The sequence below is a fragment of the Motacilla alba genome, chromosome 23 (genome assembly GCF_015832195.1).
Source record: "Motacilla alba alba isolate MOTALB_02 chromosome 23, Motacilla_alba_V1.0_pri, whole genome shotgun sequence".
Taxonomy (NCBI): Eukaryota; Metazoa; Chordata; class Aves; order Passeriformes; family Motacillidae; genus Motacilla; species Motacilla alba.
The window spans coordinates 3,941,870-3,960,926 of record NC_052038.1 but is presented as its reverse complement, the minus strand read 5'-3'; the positions used below and the strand labels follow the sequence as shown (position 1 = coordinate 3,960,926).

The 19,057-nt window shown below is 60.3% G+C and overlaps 1 protein-coding gene and 2 long non-coding RNA genes across 8 annotated transcripts; all 3 read right to left on the bottom strand.

The window, feature by feature from the left end:
* Positions 1-1,269: 1,269 nt before the first annotated feature.
* LOC119710992 lies at positions 1,270-4,250 on the bottom strand. Of its 2 annotated transcripts, XR_005259648.1 has the most exons (6): positions 3,962-4,250; positions 2,965-3,054; positions 2,646-2,701; positions 2,321-2,395; positions 1,965-2,039; positions 1,270-1,512 (listed from the first exon to the last, which is right to left on the bottom strand). It is a non-coding gene; the product is annotated as an uncharacterized LOC119710992 (long non-coding RNA). The 2 variants fall into 2 exon arrangements; XR_005259649.1 differs by lacking the exon at positions 2,965-3,054 and having other exon boundaries at positions 3,962-4,249.
* Positions 4,251-5,243: 993 nt separating this feature from the next.
* LOC119710994 lies at positions 5,244-7,065 on the bottom strand. 3 transcript variants are annotated; one of them, XR_005259652.1, is made up of 5 exons: positions 6,974-7,065; positions 6,618-6,673; positions 6,293-6,367; positions 5,937-6,011; positions 5,244-5,494 (listed from the first exon to the last, which is right to left on the bottom strand). It is a non-coding gene; the product is annotated as an uncharacterized LOC119710994 (long non-coding RNA). The 3 variants fall into 3 exon arrangements; XR_005259650.1 differs by having other exon boundaries at positions 6,944-6,977; XR_005259651.1 differs by lacking the exon at positions 6,974-7,065 and adding an exon at positions 6,825-6,926.
* Positions 7,066-13,472: 6,407 nt separating this feature from the next.
* Positions 13,473-18,854, bottom strand: LOC119710989 (interferon alpha-inducible protein 27-like protein 2A). Of its 3 annotated transcripts, none has more exons than XM_038160590.1 (7): positions 18,721-18,854; positions 18,515-18,570; positions 15,860-15,919; positions 15,552-15,581; positions 14,560-14,610; positions 14,075-14,236; positions 13,473-13,847 (listed from the first exon to the last, which is right to left on the bottom strand). In XM_038160590.1, the coding sequence occupies exons 2-7, from the start codon at positions 18,516-18,518 to the stop codon at positions 13,756-13,758; spliced, it is 399 nt and encodes a 132-aa protein (XP_038016518.1). In that variant the 5' UTR covers positions 18,519-18,570; positions 18,721-18,854; the 3' UTR covers positions 13,473-13,755. The 3 variants fall into 3 exon arrangements, with proteins under 3 accessions (XP_038016518.1, XP_038016516.1, XP_038016517.1); XM_038160588.1 differs by lacking the exons at positions 18,515-18,570; positions 18,721-18,854 and adding exons at positions 16,161-16,210; positions 16,501-16,600; XM_038160589.1 differs by lacking the exons at positions 18,515-18,570; positions 18,721-18,854 and adding exons at positions 16,161-16,210; positions 16,472-16,503.
* Positions 18,855-19,057: the final 203 nt, after the last annotated feature.

The window sequence follows — 19,057 nt, the reverse complement described above, 5'->3', positions numbered from 1 at the left end:
GATCTGGAACGAAGTTAAGTCAACCGAGACAACAGTGCATCTGAAAACTGTTAATTGATAATGGAAAAACAAACAGAAAAAGAAGTTACCCTACTGAAAAGTGCTAGAAAAGACAGAGAAGGAGAAAGGAAAATGGAAAAGGAGAGGATGGGAGGGAGAGAGAAAGAGATGAAGGCAGAGACAAGAAGCAGGAGTGAGCAGGAGCAGACCGGGGAGCGCCGCGATGCCCACAGGACGCGGGACGTGCTGCGGCTCCCGGCGGGCGGACACGCGGGCAGCGAGCGGCGCTGGGCCAGGAGGGGCGGGAGCCGGGCCAGGGGCGCGGCGGGGATCGGGCGGCTCGGTGGGCTGGGGCGGAGGAGGGCAGGGTGGGACGCGGGGGGCTGAGGCAGGGACACAGGGATGGAGAGGCAGGGACACAGGGACGGAGCGGCAGGGACACAGGGACGGAGCGGCAGGGACACAGGGACGGAGCGGCAGGGACACAGGGGCCGAGCGGCAGGGACACAGGGACGCGGGACAGACGCGAGGGCGAGCGAGAGCCTGCCAGGGCAGAAGAGCCAAAAGGCAGGCTGGAGCCAGGACAAAAAGCGAGCTAGGGCCAGGGCAAAGAAGCACAGATGTTTGGCATGCTGGAGCCAAGGCAAAAACACTAGCTCAGAGGCCCCCAAACTCAGAAAGCCCCAGAAACACCAAACCCCAGAAGCAAAAGCACAAAAAAGCCCCCCAGTAGATGAGCCTGAGCCAAAGAGCAGGCGTCTAAAGCCCCCAGAAACTGTGGTGCAAGCCATGCTTCCCCCCCAGGATGCTGTGCCAGCACCCCAGGAGCTCCCCCATGGCTGGTCCCCAGGGATGCGGCCCTGAGGATCCCAGACACGGCTCCCAGGAGCCCAGACAAGTGCCCAGCCCAGCAGCAGCAGCGGGCACAGCGTGGCTGGCAGGACCAGCAGCCCTGTCCCACCCCAAATCCAACAGAGTGGGTGTCCTGAGCCCCAGGCTGCAGAGATGCACCCACTTCAGCCCCGGGGCTCTGCCGGCCCTGCACTGCAGTGCCATGCTGCCCTGAGCAGTTGCTGCAGCAGTGCCGGGCTCCCAGGGACTGCCAGGACTGTCAGGCTGCAGTGGGAGCTGCCCCTGGCTGTGCAGGGGCACAGGGAGCAAGGCTGGAAACACTGCCTGCTGCAATCCCTTCCTCCAGCACGGCACATCCCCAGCTGTGGGGCAGGAACCTGAGCCAAGACGCACACCCAAGTACCTTCAACACAGACATGCCAGCACTGCTCATTTATTGTTTTACATGATTTTATAAGTAAAATTAATCGAAACCATTTAATGCGGAAGTTGTGGAAAGGATTTCTCCTTCCAGCACCTGCTGTTTGAAGATGAATCAGCATGCTTTGAAGGAGGGAATCTTGCTTTTGCTCCCTTGCATAGAACACAGGTAGTTGTTTCTGCGGTCTGCATGATATTGGGTGCTTCTTGGAGGGAAGAGTTATGCCGTTTTTTTCCTCTCTGCAAAGACAGAAGTGTGATGTTCCAGGAGCATTGACAGTGCCTGCTGAGGGACAAGCATGCGGCATGGACAGGCAATGACTTCTCCTGGGCAGGAGAGGCAAGGACCTCCATGGACTGTGGCAGAGAGTTGGCCTGCAGTGAGCTCTGCTCCCTGAGCACATCCAACCCTTTCTGCTCTCCCTTTCTGCCTCTGACCCCTGATGCCAGTGGACACAGGAGTTCTTGCCACAGAGCAGTCACCTCCCTGCACAGCCCCTGATGCCCTCAGCACTGACCCCTACCCCAGCAGATCCTGGCTCTTCCCACCACATCGGGATGCATCCCTTTCCCACAGTTTGGGCACATTCAGAGCAGTGATGGGTTCAAGGGCTGCTTTGGCTTCAGAGTAAGGCCAGGGTGCAACCCCGTGTTCCCACCCAGCACAGCCCAGCCCCCCTGCCCTCACTCACCAGCTCCAATAGTGAAGGAAATTGATCCCTTGTGAGATTTCTTTACTTTGATTAATATCTTGTCATGGTGTACTGCTGCTCCAGGGAGGAGAGAAAAGCATTTAGGGCGGGGTTTGTGACCCACACCTCCCCCTGCCACCAGCACCTGAACCGGCCTCCCCAAAAGCACCCAGGGACCAGAGCGGGGAGCGAGGGCTGGGGCTGCAGGGACGGGGACACCCGTGGGCGGCAGGGGAGAAACAGTGAGCAGGGCTGCAGCAGCGGGGACAGGCAGGATTCCAGGCCAGAGCTGCCCCTTCCCCCTCAGCAGCACCACAAGAGAACCCAAACGCTGTTATCCCGTGCCAGACTCTCACCTATAACCGTAATTCCTGCCATGACGGCAATCAATCCAATGACCTTTAAAATTCCAAGGATGACTGGAACTGGAACTAAGAAGGAAATTGCAAATGGGCAGCAGTGTGGGCAGTACAGTCCCCCTCCCAGCTGGAGCCCAGTGTCCTCTGCCGGGCAGGGCAGGGGCCCGCTGGCAGCAGCAGCTCTCCCAGCACTGCCCTCCTTCATCCCTGCAGACACCCCGGAGGAGAGGGGAGAAGAGGCGAACCCCAGGGTCCCCGTGCCCCCCCCGGGCTGTCCCACTGCAGGTCCCGCGACCCCCACCCCATGAGCCACCCAACTCACGCATGGTGCGCTGGGCGGGAGCGAGAGCTGCGGTAAGTCTGCTCTAATCCCGGAACCTTGGGGAGAAAGAACAGGATTTTTCCCTTAGGCAGGAGCTGGGGTCAGCGGGGCTTTGCTGCCCTGCACGATCGCCCCCAGCCACCCCTCTCCCACTCAAGAGCCCCCGGCCCCTCCCCTCCCAAGAACAGACCCCCCAGCCCCCGCACCTGCTCCTGCCCTTCCCCCGGATCAGCGCCTGCTCCGCGGGCACAGCGGGGTGAGCAGCCTCCAGTTACTGTCCCCCCCGCTCAGAGAAAGGCGCCTGTGCCCAAACACCCACCGTGGGACCGCGGCACCTCAACCTCTGCTGCGTCTTTTGTGCTCTGAGGGGAGCAATGGCGGCCGAAGATCAGTTGATCCACCCCTGCCCCTGCAATGGCAGGGCTGGGTCAAGTGATTTCCGAGAAGTTCGGAAGCCTCTAGCTCACATTTACTTTCGGTTTAACTCCTGATGTCGCTGCCTTTGCTAGGGCCGGACTGAGGCTCTCCCGTCCTCGGGGTCGCACATGTGGGCATATGAAGAAGTGTGTAGGGTTGGGAGGGAGAGGCGCCGCGGGGCTGAGGGCGCAGGGCACGGGGCTGCCCCTCTGCCGGCCGTGTCCCCCAGCCCCAGTGAGATCCTGCAAGGAGCCAGAGGCCATGGTGAAACCCTGACTGGGCAGGGGCTCTGGGTGGCACCTGCTGCCCACCCCCAGTCCCATGGGCCTCTCTCCGGTGCAGCCCAGGTGGAGGCACTGCCCGGATGGCCCCTGTGCCCGCAGGCACCCCGCAGCTCCCCGTGTTTGGAGCCACGGCCATCCCATGTGTGCCTCAGACCCAGAGCCCCTCAGTGGCTGAAGAGTTCTCAGGCTGGTGTTTTGGGGGGTTTTGGCACCCTTTGAAGCTGACGGGATGCTGTGGGATGCAGCCAGGCTCAGTGGTTTGGGCTGTGGGGGCACCTGTGGAGTTGCACCTGCGAGGAGATGGGGGCACAGCCAAGGGCAGTGTCCTGTGAGCCCACACAGGCCAGCAGGGATGGATGGCAGAGGTGGGTGCCTGTGCCTGGAACCACTTCCAGAGGGGGAATCCTCCTTGGCCCTGGCTCTTGGCTTAGCAGGGGTTCCCCCTGCTGCTGCTGGGTCAGGATGCACCAACTCATTCCCCTGCAACGCTGCATCCCACCGGACCCAGAAACTCAACATTTCCCTGTCCATTTGTCAGAGCAGGGGTTGAAGTTTGGTACAGTTGGGCCGGCATAGGGGGCCACCCACCTCCCACACACCCATGGCCCTGCTCACCTCGCTTGCAGTGATTCTGCACCAGCAGTGTCCCCGTCTCTCTGGGTGCCACTCAGGAACCCCGGCCAGCCCCGACACGGCAGACAGCGGGGGGACACTCTCCCGCGCCCCGGGGGGACAGCAGGCAGCTAGGCTAGTCACCTTTGCAGCAGGGGAGACACTGCTGAGATCGGGGAAGGATAAAATTGGAGACTCTTAGCAGGGGTCAATCCAAGGTTTTATCCGGAGCTCCTGGAAGCTCCTACAGCCTCAGCGGGCCTCCTGCTGAGAGCCCCAGGGAAAGGTGCCAAGGTAACTTTTAAAGGGAGGTGGAAACCAAAAGTGGATACGTTTGCTGACCAATAAAAAAACTTAAGGGAGGGAGACCGGGGGAATGGACATTTGGGATAGCGAATGGGGTAGCACTTGGAGGGTGGACCCCTGGCTTCTGAATAATCACTCGAGGAGCTGGACCGAACATTCTGGATAGAGGGGCTGGGCTGCCGAATGATTGACAGAGAGCCAGGGCGGGGATTTGGGAATGGTGTCAGCTAAGGAGGGGGCTTACATGGGTAGAGGGGGAGTATACAATCTGGGGTAAACCGTTTGGGAAAAATACAGGATACAAAGACAAAACCATTTCAAAGTATAAAATCACACTACAACACAGCAACTGCGGCCACACATGCCACAGCTCCCTGCAAGGAGCCCCCCGGTGCAAAGTACAGCCTCATGTCACCAGCCCTGCTCACAGCAGCCACAGGCAGCAGAGTCACTGCTCAGTGCCACCCCTGAGACACCAACCATTGCCGTGAGCCACCACAGCCATGGTCCCCCAGGATGCTGTGCCAGCACCCCAGGAGCTCCCCCATGGCTGGTCCCCAGGGATGCGGCCCTGAGGATCCCAGACACGGCTCCCAGGAGCCCAGACAAGTGCCCAGCCCAGCAGCAGCAGCGGGCACAGCGTGGCTGGCAGGACCAGCAGCCCTGTCCCACCCCAAATCCAACAGAGTGGGTGTCCCGAGCCCCGGGCTGCAGAGATGCACCTACTTCAGCCCCGGGGCTCTGCCGGCCCTGCACTGCAGTGCCATGCTGCCCTGAGCAGTTGCTGCAGCAGTGCCGGGCTCCCAGGGACTGCCAGGGACTGTCAGGCTGCAGTGGGAGCTGCCCCTGGCTGTGCAGGGGCACAGGGAGCAAGGCTGGAAACACTGCCTGCTGCAATCCCTTCCTGCAGCACGGCACATCCCCAGCTGCGGGGCAGGAACCTGAGCCACGATGCACACCAAGCACCACCACACACAGCCACACCAGCAAAGCACTTTTATTAAAGCTTTCAAAAGCATTTATTGCTCAAGGCCATCCAAAACTTTTGATGGGGCTGCTGGGGGTCTCCGGGGGCTTTCCAGTTTCTGCAGTGGGAAGACAGCAATCAGGCCACTTGGAAGGAAGAAAATCACCTCCTGTTCGCTGGCAGTGGGCACCAGGAGTTCTTCCAATGGACAGCATGATGTCTAATGCTGCTTGCAGGGCAGAGTCAGTCCTTTCGTTTCCCCTCTATAAAGACAGGAGTGTCATGTCCCAGAAGCATCGAGGCTGCGTGCTGAGGGACAAGCACAAGCCAGGGACAGCCAAAAATGTCTCTCCAGCAAGGGTCTCCATGGACTGTGCCAGAGAGTTGGCCTGCAGTGAGCTCTGCTCCCTGAGCACATCCAACCCCTTTCTGCTCTCCATTTCCACCTCTGCCCTCTGCTGCCAGTGGACACAGGAGTTCTTGCCACAGAGCAGTCACCTCCCTGCACAGCCCCTGATGCCCTCAGCCCCTACCCCAGCAGGTCCTGGCTCTTCCCACCACATCGGGATTGATCCCTTTCCCACAGTTTGGGCACATTCAGAGCAGTGATGGGTTCAAGGGCTGCTTTGGCTTCAGAGTAAGGCCAGGGTACAACCCCGTGTTCCCACCCAGCACAGCCCAGCCCCTCAGGCCCTCCTCACTCACCAGCTGCAATAGTGAAGGAAAAAGATCCCTTCTGAGATTTCCTTACTTTGACTAATATCTTGTCATGGTGTACTGCTGCTCCAGGGAGGAGAGAAAAGCGTTTAGGGTGGGGTTTGTGACCCACATCTCCCCTTGCCACCAGCACCTGAACCGGCCTCCCCAAAAGCACCCAGGGACCAGAGCGGGGAGCGAGGGCTGGGGCTGCAGGGACGGGGACACCCATGGGCGGCAGGGGAGGAACAGTGTGCAGGGCTGCAGCAGCGGGGACAGGCAGGATTCCAGGCCAGAGCTGCCCCTTCCCCCTCAGCAGCACCACAAGAGAACCCAAACACTGTTATCCCTTGCCAGACTCTCACCTATAACTGTAATTCCTGCCATGACGGCAATCAATCCAGCGAGCTTTAAAATTCCAAGGATGACTGGAACTGGAACTAAGACGGAAATGACAAAAGGGCAGCAGTGTGGGCAGTACAGCCCCCCTCCCAGCTGGAGCCCAGTGTCCTCTGCCGGGCAGGGCAGGGGCCCGCTGGCAGCAGCAGCTCTCCCAGCACTGCCCTCCTTCATCCCTGCAGACACCCAGGAGGAGAGGGGAGAAGGGGCGAACCCCAGGGTCCCCGTGCACCCCCAGATCTGTCCCACTGCAGGTCCCGCGACCCCCACCCCATGAGCCACCCAACTCACGCATGGTGCGCTGGCTTGGAGCAAGAGCTGCGATGAGTCTGCTCTAATCCCGGAACCTTGGGAAGCAAGAACAAGACATTTCTGCATAGGCAGTAGGTGGGATCAGCGGGTCGTTGCTGCCGTGCACGATCGCCCTCAGACACCCCTCTTCCACCCAGCTGGCCGCCCCTGCACCTAAAAAACAGAGACACCCGCCCCATTCCCCACCCAGGCTCCTGCCCGGCCCAAGGCTCGGTGGCTGCTCCCCGTGGTGGTGGCCCGGCAAGGTGAGCAGCCCCCCGTTACTGTCCCCGATCAGAGAAAGGCTGCTGTCCCCAAACACCCACCCTGGGACCGCGGCACCTCACGCCACCAACCTCTATTGTGTCTGTTTTGCTCGGAGGAAGGAAAGGCGGTGGCCGGAATTTCCCGTTAAATATCTTTAAACCCATCACTCAGTTTCGCTTTCGGGTTAACTCTTGCTGGTGCTGTCTCTGCTAGAGCAGCACTGGGGCTCTCCCGTCCTCGGGGTCGCAGCCTGGGGGTGTCCCCTCAGGAGCCCTTTCGCCCCAAAGGCCCCGGGCGGGAGCTGCGGAGCTGAGGGGGAAGGCCGCGCCGGGCTGGGGCTGCTCAGGCCTGTGCCAGGGCTCCTGCGGCTTCACGGGGCGTTTCCCCAGCAGGTTTGGGACCCATGAAACTGTGCGGCTCCAACGAGCACCCACAAGAGTCTGGAGAGTAGATCTGAAGCTCTCTGCCTGCCTCCTTCCCAGCGGGCAGCCTCCAAATCCAGCCGAAGCCCCTCTCTGCACCCCGCGTTTGCTGCTGCTGCTGCTGCTCTGGGTCAGGATGCACCAAGTCATTCCCCTGTCCCCCTGTACCCCACAGGACCCCCAAACTCAACATTCTCCTGTCCATTTGTCAGAGCAGGGGTTGAAGGTTGGTGCAGCTGGGCCAGCATAGTGGGGCACCCACCTCCCACACGCCCATGCCCCTGCCCACCTCGTTTGCAGTGATTCAGCACCAGCAGCCATGGCCAATGTGCCAGAGCTCCCTGCAAGGAGCCCCCGGGTGCAAAGTACAGCCTCAGATCGCTGGCCCTGCTCACAGCAGCCACAGGCAGCAGAGTCACCGCTCAGTGCCACCCCTGAGACACCAACCATTGCCATGAGCCACTACAGCCATGGTCCCCCAGGATGCTGTGCCAGCACCCCAGGAGCTGCCCCATGGCTGGTCCCCAGGGATGCGGCCCTGAGGATCCCAGACACGGCTCCCAGGAGCCCAGACAAGTGCCCAGCCCAGCAGCAGCAGCGGGCACAGCGTGGCTGGCAGGACCAGCAGCCCTGTCCCACCCCAAATCCAACAGAGTGGGTGTCCTGAGCCCCAGGCTGCAGAGATGCACCCACTTCAGCCCCGGGGCTCTGCCGGCCCTGCACTGCAGTGCCATGCTGCCCTGAGCAGTTGCTGCAGCAGTGCCGGGCTCCCAGGGACTGCCAGGACTGTCAGGCTGCAGTGGGAGCTGCCCCTGGCTGTGCAGGGGCACAGGGAGCAAGGCTGGAAACACTGCCTGCTGCAATCCCTTCCTGCAGCACGGCACATCCCCAGCTGCGGGGCAGGAACCTGAGCCACAATGCACAGCAAGCAACTCGTTTGGGCATTATGAGGCTGAATTGCACAGGATGCTTTGCAGCCCTGTATTGAACAGTGCTATAGAACTGCAAAGTGTTACTTCAGAAGATGTAACTAGGTCAACAGTGCATCATAACCTATAGTAAACTGACATTTTCTAATACAAGCATTTCTAGAGTTCACTGTATGGTGGACTAATTCATAAGTGAATTACTGAGACCCTCAAAAGAGTCTTTCAATCGTATCTGTATTCTGGAAAAGTGATTAAAAACCTTTAACCTTAATAAAAGAGTGCAGCCATCCTCCTTTCCTCTGTGATGTTGGAATCTAAAAGCAGTTTACAAACCAGTGCACAGTTTGAAAGCAGAACCTCACAGATTTCATATGGGGAGGGCTCAGCAGTGTCTAAGCCACAGTTAACACTGCAGCTGATCACCTGCACAGCAACCCCTGGTGGTGCCCATGTGGATTTCCCACTCACACTCAGGTTTGTTCCTCTGGCGCGGGCTGTAGCTACTGCCCTGCCCCAAACTGAGTGCAGGGGAACTGGGGGCACCAGCAGCGAGCAGCTCAGTCCTGGGACTCAACATCCCCTGTGCCCTGTCCCCCTCTAATGCCACCATCACCCTGAGCTGCAGCCACACAGGAACACCAACTCTGCTGCAAGCAAAGCACATTTATTGGCTTCAGGGAAATTGCTGCTCACAAGAATACAAGGTTTTACAAGGGGAGGCAAAGCTCTGAAGGGTCTCTGGGGCTTCCCAGCAACTGCATTGTGCATGGCAAGGCCTTGGCATCAGGCACCTGCTTGGATTCTCTTGGGTTGCTTCTCTGGAGCTGCCTCCGCCTCATGTTTGTCACCCAAGTTACTTTTTCTTGGGTTTGTCACATGGATTTTATTCTTTTTTCGCTTGGTCACTTGGAGGTTTTTTTCACTCAGAGAGCCATTTACCAGTTGCTGCACCAGCTGAGCCCAGGGCAGCTGTCAGCCCAGCTTTGGCACCAAGAGAGAGACCTGCAGCTCCTGCAGAGACAAATCAAGATGTGAACTCCCAGGAGCATCAAGGCAGCCTGCTGAGGGACCGAGCACTGGGCACAGCCAGCCAAGACACGGAGACACCCTCCTGGACACGGAGAGCCCAGAGAGTTTGGAGCAACTCACACCAGGGAGGAGTTAACGGGTGGCTTTAGAGCCAGCCTGTGCTCCCTGGCATGGAGATGAAGCCCAGCTCCCCTGCCCTCCCCACTCACCGACGGACTGCAGCACGGCCACGGTGCTGCCAGCAGCCACTCCGCCGCCGTTGGCGATGGCAGCTGCCGACATCATCTTGGCAGCGATGGAGCCAGCGGCGATGCCGGCCCCGGTGAACCCCAGCGCGCCGAGGCACACCGGGAGGCCAACCAGTGCCAATCCTGAGGGAGGACAGAGCAGCGTTAGGGTGCTGGCTGTGACCCACACCTCCCCCTGCCACCAGCACCTGAACCCCTTCCCCAAAAGCACCCAGGGACCAGAGCGGGGAGCGAGGGCTGGGGCTGCAGGGACGGGGACACCCATGGGCGGCAGGAGAGGAACAGTGTGCAGGGCTGCAGCAGCGGGGACAGGCAGAATTCCAGGCCAGAGCTGCCCCTTCCCTCCCACCTGCACCCCAATTCTCCCCAGCCCTGGTATTGCAGCCCCCAGCCCAGCCCAGTCCCCAGGACCACGCAGGGCTGGGACCGGGCAGAGAACCCCAGCTCTGCTCATCCAGTGCCAGACCCTCACCTGCTCCCACTGTGGCTCCAATGACAGTTCCAAGGACACTTCCATTGTCCCCTGAGAAAGAAAATGGCAGGAGGGAAGGAGGGACATGAGCATGGACAGCAGAGCCCCCCTGAGCAGTGCTGAGCACTCTGTGCCAGGCACAGCAGGGTCCCAGAGCCAGCAGCAACTCCTCCAGCCTCCCCCTGCCTTCATCTGCCTCCAGCCGCTGAAGACCCCTGGGAAGAGGCCACTGCTGGGGTGGGTCCCACTGCCCCCCAGGCTGGGAGGAACAGGGAGAAGGGGCACATCCCAGAGTGTCCACCCACCCTGCTGTGCCATGCTCTGCCCTGCCCTGCTGTTCCCACCACCACCACCAACCCGGAACAGCACAGGACACACGGCACATGCCAGCCCAGTCTGTCACCTGCACTGCCCACATGGCCACTGAGCCCACAGCCACCCCTGAGCACGGAGCTCCTTGTATTTAGAGCTGTGACCAACCCATGTGTGCCTCAGAGCCAGAGCCCCTCAGTGGCTGGAGAATGCTCATGCTGGTGTTTTGGGGGTGGCTGCCCTTTGTGGGTGATGGGATGCTCCAGGATGCAGTCAAGCCCCAGTGGTTTCGGCTGTGGGGGCACCTGGAAGGCTGCACCCCACTAAGGGTCTCCTCAGTCTGTGCCAGAGAGTTGGCCTGCAGTGAGCTCTGCTCCCTGAGCACATCCAACCCCTTTCTGCTCTCCATTTCCACATCTGGCCTCTGCTGCCAGTGGACACAGGAGTTCTTGCCACAGAGCAGTCACCTCCCTGCACAGCCCCTGATGCCCTCAGACCTGACCCCTACCCCAGCAGGTCCTGGCTCTTCCCAGCACATCGGGATGCATCCCTTTCCCACAGTTTGGGCACATTCAGAGCAGTGATGGGTTCAAGGGCTGCTTTGGCTTCAGAGTAAGGCCAGGCTACAACCCCGTGTTCCCACCCAGCACAGCCCAGCCTACCTGCACTAAGCTCCTCCCAGCTGGAGCCCCGTACCCTGTGCCGGGCAGGGCAGGGGCCCGCTGGCAGCAGCAGCTGTCCTAGCGCTGCCCTCCTTCATCCCTACAGACGCCCGGGAGGAGAGGGGAGAAGGGGCGAACCCCAGGGTCTCTGTGCCCCCCTCGATCTGCCCGCGTCAGGACTCACAGCCTCCACCCCACGAGCCACCCAACATACCCATGGTGGGCTGGGCGGCAGCGAGAGCTGCGATGAGTCTGCTCTAATCCCGGTACCTTGGGAAGCAAGAACAAGATTTTTTTGCGTAGGCACCAGGTGGGGTGAGGCCTGCACGATCGCCCCCAGACACCCCTCTCACCCCGGAACGCCCGCCCCTGCCCCTTAAATGTAGAGACTCCCCCCCCCCCCCCCCCCCGCCCCAAATTCTACTCCCCGCCCAAGCCCCGAGCTCCTGCCCGGCCGGGTTTTGGTGACTGCTCCGGCGGCGCAGAGAGGTGAACCGCCCCTGCTGTCCCCCCATTAGAGAAAGCCTGCTGTCCCCAAACACCGACCGCGGGACGGCGACACCTTACTCCACCAATCTGTCCTGTGTGTACTGTGGTCTGAAGGGCCAAGGGCTGGGGAAAAGATCGAGCTAGGGTGTGTCTGGTCAAATGATTTCCGGGGAATTCTGTAGCCCTGTCGATCGATCATTTTCACCTTCTGGTTAACTCTTGCTGTTGCTGTCTCTGCTAGAGCAGCACTGGGGCTCTCCCGTCCTCGGGGTCGCAGCCTGGGGGTGTCCCCTCAGGGAGCCCTTTCGCCCCAAAGGCCCCGGGCAGGAGCTGCGGAGCTGAGGGGGAAGGCTGCGCCGGGCTGGGGCTGCTCAGGCCTGTGCCAGGGCTCCTGCGGCTTCACGGGGCGTTTCCCCAGCAGGTTTGGGACCCATGAAACTGTGCGGCTCCAACGAGCACCCACAAGAGTCTGGAGAGTAGATCTGAAGCACTCTGCCTGCCTCCTCCCCAGCGGGCAGCCTCCAAATCCAGCCGAAGCCCCTCTCTGCACCCCGCGTTTGCTGCTGCTGCTGCTGCTCTGGGTCAGGATGCACCAAGTCATTCCCCTGTCCCCCTGTACCCCACAGGACCCCCAAACTCAACATTCAACTGTCCATTTGTCAGAGCAGGGGTTGAAGGTTGGTGCAGCTGGGCCAGCATAATGGGGCACCCACCTCCCACACGCCCATGCCCCTGCCCACCTCGTTTGCAGTGATTCAGCACCAGCAGCCATGGCCAATGTGCCAGAGCTCCCTGCAAGGAGCCCCCGGGTGCAAAGTACAGCCTCAGATCGCTGGCCCTGCTCACAGCAGCCACAGGCAGCAGAGTCACCGCTCAGTGCCACCCCTGAGACACCAACCATTGCCATGAGCCACTACAGCCATGGTCCCCCAGGATGCTGTGCCAGCACCCCAGGAGCTGCCCCATGGCTGGTCCCCAGGGATGCGGCCCTGAGGATCCCAGACACGGCTCCCAGGAGCCCAGACAAGTGCCCAGCCCAGCAGCAGCAGCGGGCACAGCGTGGCTGGCAGGACCAGCAGCCCTGTCTCACCCCAAATCCAACAGAGTGGGTGTCCTGAGCCCCAGGCTGCAGAGATGCACCCACTTCAGCCCCGGGGCTCTGCCGGCCCTGCACTGCAGTGCCATGCTGCCCTGAGCAGTTGCTGCAGCAGTGCTGGGGTGCCAGGGACTGCCAGGACTGTCAGGCTGCAGTGGGAGCTGCCCCTGGCTGTGCAGGGGCACAGGGAGCAAGGCTGGAAACACTGCCTGCTGCAATCCCTTCCTGCAGCACGGCACATCCCCAGCTGCGGGGCAGGAACCTGAGCCACAATGCACACCAAGCAACTCGTTTGGGCATTATGAGGCTGAATTCCACAGGATGCTTTGCAGCCCTGTGATGAATGGTGCTATAGAACTGCAAAGTGTTACCTCAGAAGATGTAACTAGGTCACCAGTGCATCATAACCTACCTATAGTAAACAGACATTTTCTAATATGGGAATTTATAGAGTCCAATGTATGCTATTCATAAGTGAATTATTGAGATCCTTAAAAGACTCTTTGTTTCAATCGTATCTGTATTCTGGAAAAGTGATTAAAAACCTTTAACCTTAATAAAACAGTGCAGCCATCCTCCTTTCCTCTGTGATGTTGGAATCTAAAAGCAGTTTACAAACCAGTGCACAGTTTGAAAGCAGAACCTCACAGATTTCATATGGGGAAGGCTCAGCAGTTTCTAAGCCACAGTTAATACTGCAGCTGATCACCTGCACAGCAACCCCTGGTGGTGCCCATGTGGATTTCCCACTCACACTCAGGTTTGTTCCTCTGGCGCGGGCTGTAGCTACTGCCCTGCCCCAAACTGAGTGCAGGGGAACTGGGGGCACCAGCAGCGAGCAGCTCAGTCCTGGGACTCAACATCCCCTGTACCCCGTCCCCCTCTAATGCCACCATCACCCTGAGCTGCAGCCACACAGGAACACCAACTCTGCTGCAAGCAAAGCACATTTATTGGCTTCAGGGAAATTGCTGCTCACAAGAATACAAGGTTTTACAAGGGGAGACAAAGCTCTGAAGGGTCTCTGGGGGTTTCCCAGCACCTGCATTGTGCATGGCAAGGCCTTGGCATCAGGCATCTGCTTCTGCTTGGCTTCTCTTGGCTTCCTCCTCTGGAGTTGTCTCCTCCTCATGTTTGTCATCCAAGTTACTTTTTCTTGGGTTTGTCACTTGGATTTTATCCTTTTTTAGGTTTGTCGCTTGGAGGTTTTTTTCACTCAGAGAGCAACTCACCAGTTGCTGCACCAGCTGAGCCCAGGGCAGCTGTCAGCCCAGCTTTGGCACCAAGAGAGAGACCTGCAGCTCCTGCAGAGACAAATCAAGATGTGAACTCCCAGGAGCATCAAGGCTGCCTGCTGAGGGACCGAGCACTGGGCACAGCCAGCCAAGACACGGAGACACCCTCCTGGACACGGAGAGCCCGGAGAGTTTGGAGCAACTCACACCAGGGAGGAGTTAACGGCTGGCTTTGGACCCAGCCTGTGCTCCCTGGCATGGAGATGAAGCCCAGCTCCCCTGCCCTCCCCACTCACCGACGGACTGCAGCACGGCCACGGTGCTGCCAGCAGCCACTCCGCCGCCGTTGGCGATGGCAGCTGCCGACATCATCTTGGCAGCGATGGAGCCAGCGGCGATGCCAGCCCCGGTGAACCCCAGCGCGCCGAGGCACACCGGGAGGCCAACCAGTGCTAATCCTGAGGGAGGACAGAGCAGCATTAGGGTGCTGGCTGTGACCCACATCTCCCCCTGCCACCAGCACCTGAACCCCTTCCCCAAAAGCACCCAGGGACCAGAGCAGGGAGCGAGGGCTGGGGCTGCAGGGACGGGAACACCCATGGGCGGCAGGAGAGGAACAGTGTGCAGGGCTGCAGCAGCGGGGACAGGCAGAATTCCAGGCCAGAGCTGCTCCTTCCCTCCCACCCACACCCCAATTCTCTCCAGCCCAGTCCCCAGGACCACGCGGGGCTGGGACCGGGCAGAGAACCTGAGCTCTGATCGTCCAGTGCCAGACCCTCACCTGCTCCCACTGTGGCTCCAATGACAGTTCCAAGGACACTTCCATTGTCCCCTGAGAAAGAAAATGGCAGGAGGGGAGGAAGGACATCAGCACGGACAGCAGAGGTCACCTGAGCAGAGCTGAGCACTCTGTGCCAGGCACAGCAGGGTCCCAGAGCCAGCAGCAGCTCCTCCAGCTTCCCCCTGCCTTCATCTGCCTCCAGCCACTGAAGACCCCTGGGAAGAGGCCACTGCTGGGGTGGGTCCCACTGCCTTCCCAGGCTGGGAGGAACAGGGAGAAGGGGCACATCCCAGAGTGTCCACCCACCCTGCTGTGCCATGCTCTGCCCTGCCCTGCTGTTCCCACCACCACCACCAACCCGGAACAGCACAGGACACACGGCACATGCCAGCCCAGTCTGTCACCTGCACTGCCCACATGGCCACTGAGCCCGCAGCCAGCCCTGAGCACGGAGCTCCTTGTATTTAGAGCTGTGACCAACCCATGTGAGCCTCAAACCCAGAGCCCCTCAGTGGCTGGAGGATGCTCATGCTGGTGTTTTGGGGGTAGCTGCCCTTTGTGGGTGATGGGATGCTCCAGGATGCAGTCAAGCCCCAGTGGTTTCGGCTGTGGGGGCACCTGGAAGGCTGCACCTCACTAAGGGTCTCCTTAGTCTGTGCCAGAGAGTTGGCCTGCAGTGAGCTCTGCTCCCTGAGCACATCCAACTCCTTTCTACTCTCCATTTCCACCTCTGGCCACTGCTGCCAGTGGACACAGGAGTTCTTGCCACAGGGCAGTCACCTCCCTGCACAGCCCCTGATGCCCTCAGCACTGACCCCTACCCCAGCAGGTCCTGGCTCTTCCCAGCACATCGGGATGCATCCCTTTCCCACAGTTTGGGCACATTCGGAGCAGTGATGGGTTCAAGGGCTGCTTTGGCTTCAGAGTAAGCCCAGGCTACAACACCGTGTTCCCACCCAGCACAGCCCAGCCCCCCTGCCCTCCCCACTCACCATCAGAGCTGCGATCCTTTGCTGCTGCTCCTGCAAGGGAGGACAGAGCAGCGTTAGGGTGCTGGCTGTGACCCACATCTCCCCCTGCCACCAGCACCTGAACCCCCTCCCCAAAAGCACCCAGGGACCAGAGCGGGGAGCGAGGGCTGGGGCTGCAGGGACGGGGACACCCATGGGCTGCAGGGGAGAAACAGTGTGCAGGGCTGCAGCAGCGGGGACAGGCAGAATTCCGGGCCAGAGCTGCCCCTTCCTCCTCAGCAGCACCACAAGCAAAGCTGAGCACTGCTCAGCCCGTGTTAAATCCTTACCTACAATTGTACATCCAATCACGAGTAGAGTGACGATTGCAACGGTGACTACACTTGTACCTAAGAAGGAGAATGACAGATGGGCAGCAGTGTGGGCAGTACAGCCCCCCTCCTGGCTGGAGCCCCATACCCTGTGCCAGGCAGGGCAGGGGCCCTCCGGCAGCAGCAGCTCTCCCAGCGCTGCCCTCCTTCAGCCCTGCAGACACCCAGGAGGAGAGGGGAGAAGGGGCGAACCCCAGGGTCTCTGTGCCAACTCCAATGCAGATCTTGCGCCCCCCACCCCACGAGCCTCCCAGCTCACCCATGGTCGTCTGGGCGGGAGCTGCGATGAGTCTGCTCTAATCCCGGTACCTTGGGAAGCAAGAACAAGATTTTTTTCCGTAGGCAGCAGGTGGGGTTAGCGGTGCTTGCTGCCCTGCAGGATCGCCCCCAGCCACCCCTCTCACCCAGGAGACCCCGGCCCCCTCCCCTCGCAAGAAGAGCCCCCCAAGCCCCCCCAGCCCTGTCTCCTGCCCGGCCGGGTTTTGGTGGCCGCCCCTCCGGCGCGGCGAGGTGAGCAGCCCCCCGTTACCGTCCCCGATCAGAGAACGGCTGCTGTCCCCAAACACCCACAGCGGACCGCGGCACCTCACGCCACCAACCTCTGGTGTGTCTGTTGTGCACTGAGACACCAGGGCTGCAGGGAAGATGCAGCTGGGGGAGTGGCGGCCGGCCATGTGATTTCCGAGAAATCAGCAAGGAAGCCGCTCCCTCAGTTTCGCTTTCGGGTTAACTCTTGCTGGTGCTGACTCTGCTAGAGCGGTGCTGGAGCTCTCCCGTCCTCGGGGTCGCAGCCTGGGGGTGTCCCCTCAGGGAGCCCTTTCGCCCCAAAGGCCCCGGGCAGGAGCTGCGGAGCTGAGGGGGAAGGCTGCGCCGGGCTGGGGGTGCTCAGGCCTGTGCCAGGGCTCCTGCGGCTTCACGGGGCGTTTCCCCGGCAGGTTTGGGACCCGTGAAACTGCGGAGGGCAGAGCTGAAGCTCTCTGCCTCCCTTCTTCCCAGCCTCAAAAATCGGCTGAAGCCCCTCTCTGCAACCCCCATTTGCTGCTGCTGCTGCGCTGGGTCAGGATGCACCAAGTCATTCCCCTGTCCCCCTGCATCCTGCAGGACCCCCAAATTCCACATGTCCCCGTCCATTTATCAGAGCAGTGCTGAAGGTTGGCTGTGCAGGGGCACAGGGAGCAAGGCTGGAAACACTGCCTGCTGCAATCCCTTCCTGCAGCACGGCACATCCCCAGCTGCGGGGCAGGAACCTGAGCCACGATGCACACCAAGCACCACCACACACAGCCACACCAGCAAAGCACTTTTATTAAAGCTTTCAAAAGCATTAATTGCTCAAGGAAATCTGAACTTTTGAGGGGGCATGTGAGGGTCTCTGAGGGCTTTCCAGTTCCTGCAGTGGGAAGAGAACAATCAGTCACTAATCAGTCACCAGTCTTCATCTTGGAAGCAAGCAAATCTGTTCACTGGCCACGGTGATCAGAAGTCCTTCTTCTGGACATCTTTGCATAAGTTCAAAGGGTCATCCTGTTGTTTTTCCCCTGTAAAGACAGGAGTGTCCTGTCTAGAAGCATCGAGGCTGCGTGCTGAGGGACAAGCACAAGCCAGGGACAGCCAAAAATGTCTCTCCAGCAAGGGTCTCCATGGACTGTGCCAGAGAATTGGCCTGCAGTGAGCTCTGCTCCCTGAGCACATCCAATCCCTTTCTGCTCTCCCTTTCTCCCTCTGACCCCTGATGCCAGTGGACACAGGAGTTCTTGCCACAGAGCAGTCACCTCCCTGCACAGCCCCTGATGCCCTCAGCACTGATCCCTACCCCAGCAGGTCCTGGCTCTTCCCAGCACATTGGGATGCATCCCTTTCCCACAGTTTGGGCACATTCGGAGCAGTGATGGGTTCAAGGGCTGCTTTGGCTTCAGAGTAAGCCCAGGGTACAACCCCGTGTTCCCACCCAGCACAGCCCAGCCCCCCTGCCCTCCCCACTCACCAGCATGGAAATGTGCACCCCTGGCATTCATGCAGAAGTCCGATTTCGATTCATTCTCAGTACTGTTGCTCCGGGGAGGACAGAGCAGCGTTAGGGTGCTGGCTGTGACCCACATCTCCCCCTGCCACTAGCACCAGAACCCCCTCCCCAAAAGCACCCAGGGACCAGAGCGGGGAGCGAGGGCTGGGGCTGCAGGGATGGGGACACCCATGGGAGGCAGGGGAGGAACAGTGTGCAGGGCTGCAGCAGCGGGGACAGGCAGGATTTCAGGCCAGAGCTGCCCCCTCCCTCAGCAGCACCACAAGAGAACCCAAACGCTGTTATTCCATGCCAGACTCTCACCTAAAAATGCACCTACAGTGACGACTGCAAAGAGGATTACACCTGCCCCTAGGAAGGAGAATGGCAGATGAGCAGGAGTTGGGCACTAAAGCTCCTCCCAGCTGGAGCTCAGTGCCCTGTGCCAGGCAGGGCTGGGACCCTCCGGCAGCAGCAGCTCTCCCAGCGCTGCCCTCCTTCAGCCCTGCAGACACCCCGGAGGAGAGAGGAGAAGGGGCGACACCCAGGGTTTCTCTGCCCCCCTCCACTGCAAGTCCCGTGTCCCAGACCCCACAAACCACCCAACTTACCCATGGTGGTCTGGACAGGAGCGAGAGCTGCGGTAAATCTGCTCTAATCCCGGTACCTTGGGAAGAAAGGACAAGATTTTTCCCTTAGGCAGCAGCTGGGGTCAGCGGGGCTTTGCTGCCCTGCACGATCGCCCCCAGCCACCCCTCTCCCACTCAAGAGCCCCCGACCCCTCCCCTCCCAAGAACAGACCCCCCAGCCCCCGCACCTGCTCCTGCCCTTCCCCCGGATCAGCGCCTGCTCCGCGGGCACAGCGGGGTGAGCAGCCTCCAGTTACTGACCCCCCCGCTCAGAGAAAGGCGCCTGTGCCCAAACACCCACCGTGGGACCGCGGCACCTCAACCTCTGCTGCGTCTTTTGTGCTCTGAGAGGGGCAATGTCCGCCGAAGATCAGTTGACCCACCCCTGCCCCTGCAATGGCAGGGCTGGGTCAAGTGATTTCCGAGAAGTTCCGAAACCTCTCGCTCAAATTTACTTTCGGTTTAACTCCTGATGTCGCTGCCTTTGTTAGGGCAGGACTGAGGTTGTTCGGTCCTCGGGGTCGC

Bases quoted from the DNA above. Each gene is read 5' to 3' on its own strand.
- LOC119710989 (XM_038160590.1), bottom strand. The intron at 14,611-15,551 runs GTGAGTGGGGAG...TTTCTTTCTCAG, and splicing joins AAAGGATCGCAGCTCTGATG to GGGACAATGGAAGTGTCCTT. The intron at 14,237-14,559 runs GTGAGGGTCTGG...GTCCTCCCTCAG, and splicing joins TGGAGCCACAGTGGGAGCAG to GATTAGCACTGGTTGGCCTC.